Source organism: Globicephala melas, chromosome 2, assembly GCF_963455315.2.
Source record: "Globicephala melas chromosome 2, mGloMel1.2, whole genome shotgun sequence".
Taxonomy (NCBI): Eukaryota; Metazoa; Chordata; class Mammalia; order Artiodactyla; family Delphinidae; genus Globicephala; species Globicephala melas.
In genome coordinates, this window is record NC_083315.2 from 99,877,374 (window position 1) to 99,885,989 (window position 8,616).

The following is an 8,616-nucleotide window of genomic DNA, read 5'->3' on the forward strand; positions in this document are numbered from 1 at the left end:
GCACCCCAACACTGGAGCCTACCTGGGCTCTTTGGTGGGGCTAATGACAGACTCTGGGCAGGCTCACGCCAAGGAGTACTTCCCAGAACTTTTGCTGCCAGTGTCCTTGTCCCTGCGGTGAGCCACAGCCACACAGCCACCCCCCGCCTCTGCAGGAGACCCTCCAGCTCTAGCAGGTAGGTCTGGTTCAGTCTCCCCTGGGGTCACTGCTCCGTCCCCTGGGTCCCCTTGTGCACACTACTTTGTGTGTGCCCTCCAAGGGTGGAATCTCTGTTTCCCCCTGTCCTGTCAAAGTCCTGCAGTCAATTCCCACTAGGCTTGAAAGTCTGATTCTCTAGGAATTCCTCCTCCCATTGCCGGACCCCCAGGTTGGGAATCCTGACATTGGGCTCACAACCTTCACTCCAGTGGGTGGACTTCTCTGGTATAAGTGTTCTCCAGTCTGTGAGTCACCTACCCAGCAGTTATGAGATTTGATTTTACTGTGATTGCGCCCCTCCTACCATCTCATTGTGGCTTCTCCTTTGTCTTTGGATGTGGGGTATCTTTTTTGTTGAGTTCCAATGTCTTCCTGTCGATGATTATCCAGCAGCTAGTTGTGATTCTGGTGTTCTCGCAAGAGGGAGTGAGAGCACGTCCTTCTACTCCGCCATCTTGGTTCTGTCTCCATATTTATGATTTTAACAGATATATTTAAAGCTCTGAGTCAGGGCGTTTATATAACATAACCATTAAAATCATGGAAGATACAATAAGTTACAATACAATAAGTTATTTGGCCAGTAAAGCGTTAGTTATTAAAGCATCTAAGTCGGGATGAAGAAAGTAGAAAATATAATGGACAATTATATAAAACCAGAACCAAAGAGTGATTAAATAATCACTAAAGTAGCCAAAACTTGAAATCCATTGATTTTACAATTAGCAGCAGATAGAGGAAGCAAGCCTTTCTACAGTCCTGGCTTGGACAGGCACATCATGATTATACTGGTAATCGGTTCCCTGGCTTACAAATTCTGCACAGATGACTTGCTTTATACGTTGCATTTCTATTTAATCAGACATGCCTACCTTTGTTTCATTTTCTGTGAAATAGGAAATCAAGGAGAAACTGGATTCCAGTCACAAGCGAGATATAGAGGGCATGGGAGTCCCAGAAATCAAGTACGGAGACTCTGTCTGCTTTGTCCAACATATAGCCAGTGGTCTCTGGGTGACCTACAAAGCACAAGATGCCAAGACATCCCGCCTGGGACCTCTGAAAAGAAAGGTGAGGGGTTAGAAAGGCTGGAAGCAACTAGGCAAGAGAAGTGATTGTGAGAATCAGGTGAACATGATGTATGTTTACTTCTTACTATTCTGAAGAGTTATTTCTGTGACAGATTGTGTAGCCTAATGTGGTTACTCTGACCTCATATTCAGTGGGGGAAAAAAAGAGCTACATAGATGACAAATCTGTGAGGAGAGGGTAGAATATGTTCCATGTGCTCTAAAACCTGAACTAAATGACTTTTGGTGGTATGCTGTTTTGGGAGTATCCACATCATTGCGCCTTTCATTTAAGTGGATACTTGAGTTATTATGCAGTTTTCATAATATACAGACTAAATAGAATCTCCACAAAGAAAAAGGCAGATAGCATGATAACAAGCGCACAGGAACCAACGTGCAGAAATAGGAGATACCGTGGAATGATACTGTATTCCCAGAGAATGAATGCAGATCTGAGTGGTCTGTCACAGCCTGCTACAGTGGGAAATCTGGCTTGGATACATACACCATCTTTTTTCCAGAAAGTCAATTGCCATAATAGAGTTTCTTTTGATAGGAACCAGAAAATAGATGCTCCAGGCGTGATAATTTTTTTTTTTGAAAACCCTTAACAAAACATGGGTTTGGGTAGCCAAGGAGTCCCATAATAAGGTTCTAGGAAGCACTGTACACTGTGTTTTCTATATGTCAGCCTAATGGGAGGTGATGAAAAGTTTCCCAGAATGCTGGTTATTGTAAGAAAGGAGGTTGGGAGGAAACCATAAAGTAATAAATAGCTTATTTTTGTATAAAGTGAAATGTACCAGGAAAATATCCAGAAAGGGAAAATAAAATTACAAAGAGGAGGTAGAAAATAGAATAAGTAAGAGGCCACAAAGACTAGCTTGTATGAACCCAGCCCTTCCTCTGCCAACAATTATAAAGGCTGGATTAAACACAGAAACAAACCGTTTGAAGGCTTCCACAAGCAAGGCACACAGGACATGGGTACTAAAGATCCCAAATAGAATGTAAGTGCACTAAGGTGAGTTCCTCCTTTATCACCACTTTCCCCTCAGCATTTTTCTGAGTTGCAGCCCAAGGAGTGGGGTCTTATGTTAGTTTCACCGGGCTGGAGAGACATAGTTGTGATAAGGTCAGTCGAGGTTTCTGGGACTTGAGGGGCCACATTCCCCAGTGGAGGAAACTATAGAAACATGAACCTGAAATTCTATATGCAGTTTCCCCTAGCATCTTAAGCTGACTGTGGATAGAGTATGACGCTAAGATAGCGAACAGAAGGTGCCAGCTATGGTGGAGAAGAGCAAAGCAGAGATGTGGACAGTATGACAGTACTAGGAGACATAGTCCATAGTCGAAGTCCCTCAAGCTGGAACGGCCCCTGAAAATACAGTAGGTTTTCAACTGCATCCCCAAAAGGGCTCTAACCCAGGAGTAAGGGCTGCACCCTGGAAATAAGGGCAAATTGAAAATCGATGCCAAAGGCCCATCATCTACCCTAACAGCCAATGAGAAGAAAATTAAATCCTCTAAAGAGTATGATAATATCATCTAGAGTTTCCACAGTTTTTCATACCTACTAAGATAAGAATGACATTTAAGAAAGTAGAATTTGTGGATCTTGGCTGTAATTCTGTGTGGGTGGGGACACAGTTGAAGGACCCTGTCAACTAGGAGAGATCCCAGTTTACAGTGTTGATTTATTGTGCCTACCCCTGACTTTTTCATCTGGCGATACTCCAGAGGTCCATTTAATTGCTGAAATGTGCATGTGGATTTGGGAGATGCTTCCAGAAACTCTCTCTAAATGGTGCCATGATGCTCAGCCCTTCATAGGGCTGCCCGGCTCCATGTCGCGCGGAGCCAGTTAAGTTCCCCTCTATAAATACAAAGATTGTCCAATCTGTGTTAAGCATTTTATGAAACAAAATGGGAATTCAGAAAAACCAATCGGAAACAGACACAGTGAAAAACCTGACGAATGATACTTCACCTTAAAGGAAGTACCTTCTTTCCATCTTGGGCTTCTGCTCTCGGGTTATGGAATTCCTCCGAGAGAAAAAGGACCTTAGGAAGGACCTGAGCTGCCGCGATCAATAGGATACATAATAACAACATTCTAACAGCTGCATTTCCCCCATTTCTCATTACTTTCTTGTTTGGTTGGCTGGTTTGAATGTGTTATCTGAACAAGCAAAACCTAAGGTCTTTAGGGACTGACCCAAAAGCTGGGACTGAGGCCAGAGGTCTTTTTTCGAAAATGAACATAAACTTGTACAAGCCAGCATTCTACTTCTTGTGTGAATTCATTAAATCAGGATATGCTTTCAGAAGAATAAAAATAAGGAAGAGATTTTCACGTGGAAAGGAAAAGAAGTTGTTTCTTTGTGCTAAAAATGAGATAACAAAAATCCTTATTCTCAGGATATTTTTAGAGCCACATATTTCATTGTCATAGAGACCGACTGACCCCCACCCCCCTTCCCCAGGACCTACAAATGGCCTCCCCTCACTTACTCACCATCCAGAGGAAACCATGCCAGGAACTTGAATCAGGATTTGGCCCTGACTTGAACCAGAGTCAAACCATCCCAGTTAATAACAGTATATATTTGGCCCTTCTAGAGAAAAAAAACAGCTGACCTCCACGCCAAAAGATGCCAGCCCCACCCAAAAATTCTATCATGATGTCACTGGTGAGCAATAAGTATACTAGCTTCCAGACAACTGATCTGAGATCAGTAATATATCTCCCCTTATAACAGATATGCATCGAGTACCTTTTATGTTCTAGGAAACATGCTAAATGACTTACACGTAAATCGTCGAATCCTCTAAACAACCCTCTAAATAACACCTGCAGATGGTGAAGTCAGAGCAGAGGTTTGCCCAAGGTCACACAGCTGGGATGTGGCCTAGCAGGATTAGAACTCAGGTCAGCTGATACCCAGGCCCAGGCTTTCAAACCCCCTCTCTAGCCTCCATGAGAAGCAAACTACCATCTCGAGCTGCTTCCCCAGTTCTACAGTCAGCTAACTCGGTGTAGCTGTCATTCAGGAGAGAAAGCCATGCCTGATGCCAGTAGAGGGTTTTATTTTAACTTGTCTTTCTTCTTTCTTGGTTTATCTCTGGAGGAAAAGGCTCTGAACAAAGTGATTTTTCTCATCTCCAAGGATAAGGTTTTGTGTTCATTTTAAGAGAAAAATCTCTCATAAAATACGTTTTCACCCTTTCAAATTGGCCATCTAGACCCAAGGAATTTATTGTAACTCACATCACAGTGACACATGAAGTTTCATTTTCATCAAAGCACCGTGTCTCAGGAATGAGTCATAGGTCAGCAATAGGGAGTATGGGGAAAATAACTTTGTTAATGTCCCACTTTCAAAATGGGCCTGTGGGGAACTTGACTGGGGAGAAGGAGTACAAGGGATGAGGGAAATACTGCCAGAAACGTTGACTCTCCAGCTGTGTAACCTGGAACTGGTGTCCTTGGCTCTGGGGTAGGTCATACTCCATCAGGAAGGCCACATGGATGACGGGTTAACACTGCAGAGATGCCAGCATGAGGAGTCCCAGGCTGCCCGGATCATCCGGAACACGACCGCTTTATTCAGCCAGTTTGTGAGGTAGGTGAGCTCCTTCCCTTTCTCTGCTCGTCAGTTTCTATTTTGTGGCCATCCAATCCCACCAACCATCCCCTGTTAATACTATGAATTTTCAGGAAATAAGTATGCACGAGCAAAGAGTTTTGCCAGAAAGAGCTTGGGATTGAAACTTATTTCCCAGTAGGTAAGCTCCTCCCAGCTTCACTCTTGGCCCAACAGATGCCCAAGACGCATTAGTTATTCAGGTTGGTGTCACACACACCCAAGGTCTTCTCATGAAAATTAAGTGGAAAGATCTGGAGTGCTTTAAGTCCCATTTGTATTAGTGCGTGAAGCGGGGAGGAGAGAGGAGTAATGGATCCACACCCTCTGTGCTATTTAGAAAGGCTTTTCTACATCATTCAGAATTGTTGCTGTGGTTTGGTTCCAAGGAGATTTACGTGGAAGGCTCGGGTTAGCCACCTATGGCTGGGACTTAAATGGGGGAAAGTAACTTAGCCTGCTTGGATCATAATTCCTCCAGCCTCAACAGTGCTGCCCAAACAGAACTCTGTGGATTATGTTCACCAGTTACCACGAGGAAGGGGTTCTGTTGTAAACAGTGCAGTGTTGCAAGCCATCCTTCTCTCATAGGAAAATTTCTAAAGCCTAGAGGGTTTCAATTGTGTGTGTGAATTTGCATGAAATGAGAAAAAATTTTTATACTTGTATTTTCCTTCCTGTTGAACCACTGTGATCCAAGGGATGTGTGTTAGTTAGGATACAGGCTAAGCTGCCATTGTGGCTCAGAATAAACTTTTATTTCTTTTTCAAGTAATAATATAGGGGAGGCAGGTGGTTTGGGGAAAACAGACCATGCCGCTACTGGGGCTCAGTTTTCTTGTTTGAGATCTCCTACAGGTTCTTAAAGTATGTCCCTGGACCAGCCCAGCAGCATCACCTGGGAACTTGTTAAAAATACAGATTCTTGGGTTTTACCCCCGACAGACCTACTGAATCAGACACCTAGGAATGGTACCTGAGAAAAACTGAGTTTTAATGGGCCCTGCAGTTAATGCTGATGCTTGCTAAAGTTTACAAACCACTGCCCTGGAGTAAAGGTCTTAACCTTGGCCAGATATTAGATTCATTAGGGAAGCTTTTAACACGCTGATGCCCAGGTGGCATCTCCAGACAATTGCATCAGAGTCTCTGGGGTGGGATCCAAACAGCAGCTTTTTATTAGCACTCCCCAGAAAATTCTTATATTCAGCCACAGTTGAGAACCAACTGTGCTGGTATGTATACTTCATCCGTGTGATTAAAAATAGCTTACTGGGGCTTCCCTGGTGGCACAGTGGTTAGGAATCTGCCTGCCAATGCAGCAGACATGGGTTCGAGCCCTGGTCTGGGAAGATCCCACATGCCGCGGAGCAACTGGGCCCGTGAGCCACAATTACTGAGCCTGCGCGTCTGGAGCCTGTGCTCCGCAAGAGAGGCCGCGATAGTGAGGGGCCCGCGCACCGCAATGAAGAGTGGCCCCCGCTTGCCACAACTAGAGAAAGCCCTCGCACAGAAACGAAGACCCAACACAGCCATAAATTAATTAATTAATTAATTTAAAAAATAGCTTACTAATACCATGTCTGAGGTCCATCCTGAAAAGATGGGAAGACAGAGGAAGTAGAGTGCAAGCCATTTCTTTTTTTTTTTTTTTTTTTGGCGGTTCGCAGGCCTCTCACTGTTGTGGTCTCTCCCGTCGCGGAGCACAGGCTCCAGACGCACAGGCTCAGCGGCCATGGCTCACGGGCCCAGCCGCTCCGCGGCACGTGGGATCCTCCCGGACCGGGGCACGAACCCGCGTCCCCTGCATCGGCAGGCGGACTCTCAACCACTGCGCCACCAGGGAAGCCCCCATTTCTTTTTTAAAAAAATATAACCCAGAATTAGATCACCTTATCTTGCATTCTATTGGCTAACAGTAGTAACATGGCAACATCTAGCTGAAGGAAGGCTGAGAAATATCACCTCTGGTTGGTTGGCTATGTACAACTCAGGGGTCCTGATACTAAATTGAAGGCAAGTAGACAATAGGGGTATTCCTGCTACAGGATGGGACTGAGACCTGCAAATCAATGATCTTTTGTCTGCTTTTGGCTCTGCCACTGGTTTTCTGTGAACCCTTGAGCAAAATATTTCCTCCTTTTTATTCTGCATTACATCCAGATTGTTCTCCTTCTTCAAAGAAGGAGCCTAAGAACGAATGGCTTGGTATGGGCAGAAAAAATTAGCTGCATGTACACATGAAATTTTCATATAGTCTGGGCTATGACCACAACCATCACCATAGGGAGTGGATGGTTTTATTAATGTGGTCCTCAATTCTCTCAACCTCTGTCCTTATATCTTTCTTAAGTCAGGGGCCCGTACCTCACACATATACAAAAATTAATTCAAAATGCATTAAAGACCTAATTGTAAGACCTTAAACTATAAAACCTGGAGAAGAAAACATAGGCTCAAATCAGCATGACCTTGAATTAGGCAATAGTTTCTTCAATACGGTACCGAAAACAAAACCTACAGAAGAAAACGTAGATAGATTGGACTTTATCAGAATTAAAAGCTTTTTTGCTGTGAAGGGCACCATTAAGAAAGTGTAAAAACAACCCATGATATGGCAGAGAATATTTGTGAATCATAGATCTGATAAGGGATTTGTATCTAGAATAAAGAACACTCACAACTCAGCATTAAGAAGACAAATGGAACCAATTTAAAAATGGGTGAAGGATCTAAATAGACATTTCTCCAAAGAAGATATATAAATGGCCAATAAGCACATGAAAAGATGTTCAATACCATCAGCTATCAGAAAAATGCAAATCAGAACCACAGTGATATAACACTTTATTCTCAATAGGATGGGATGGCTATAATCAAAAAGACTGTCAATTAGAAGTGTGGGATAGGATGTGGAGAAATACCTTCATACACTGCTGGTGGGAATGTAAAATGTTGCAGCCACTTTGGAATACAGTCTGGGAATTCCTCAAAATGTTAAACATAGAGTTACCGTATGACTCAACAATTTCATTCCTAGGTATACGCCCAAGAGATATGAAACATGCACACACACAAAAACTTGTACACAAATGTTCAAAGCAGCATTACTCATAGTAGCCCCAAAGTGGAAACAACCTAAACATCTATCAGGTGATGAATGCATACATAAAAGGTGCTATATCCATACAATGGAATATTATATGTCCGTAAAAAGGAATGAAGTACTGATATACACTACAACATAAATGAACCTTAAAAACATGATGCTCCGTGAAAGAAGCCAGTCACAAAAGAACACATATTGTATTATTGCATTTATATGAAATATCCAGAAGAGGCAAATCTGTAGAGACAGAAAATAGATCTGTGGTTGCCTAGGGCTGGGGTGGCAGCAGGTGAAAAGAGGAGTGACTACTAATGGGTGTGGGATTTGGGGGAAAGCTGAGGAAAAATTCTAAAGTTGATTTAGGTGATTATTGCACAACTCTGTAAATATACTAAAAACTAGTAAACTATTAAACTGTACCCTTTAAATAGATGACTGTATGATATGTGAATTATATTTCAATAAAGCTGTTGTTTTTAAAAATTCAGTGCAAGTTACACGCCAAGCAATCGGAAAATTATTTTTAAACAGCTTTATTGGCTTATAATTTACATATCATAAAATTCATCCTTTTAAGTCCACAAC

At 42.9% G+C, this 8,616-nt stretch overlaps 1 protein-coding gene across 1 annotated transcript in view; it reads left to right on the plus strand.

Moving 5' to 3' along the window:
- RYR3 (ryanodine receptor 3) overlaps positions 1–8,616 on the plus strand; it is a 364,723-nt gene that overhangs the window by 91,130 nt on the left and 264,977 nt on the right. Inside the window, exons 10-11 of the mRNA XM_060293473.1 lie at positions 1,097–1,270; positions 4,780–4,901. Coding sequence (XP_060149456.1) covers positions 1,097–1,270; positions 4,780–4,901 — 296 coding nt within the window. The remainder of the gene's footprint in view (positions 1–1,096; positions 1,271–4,779; positions 4,902–8,616) is intronic.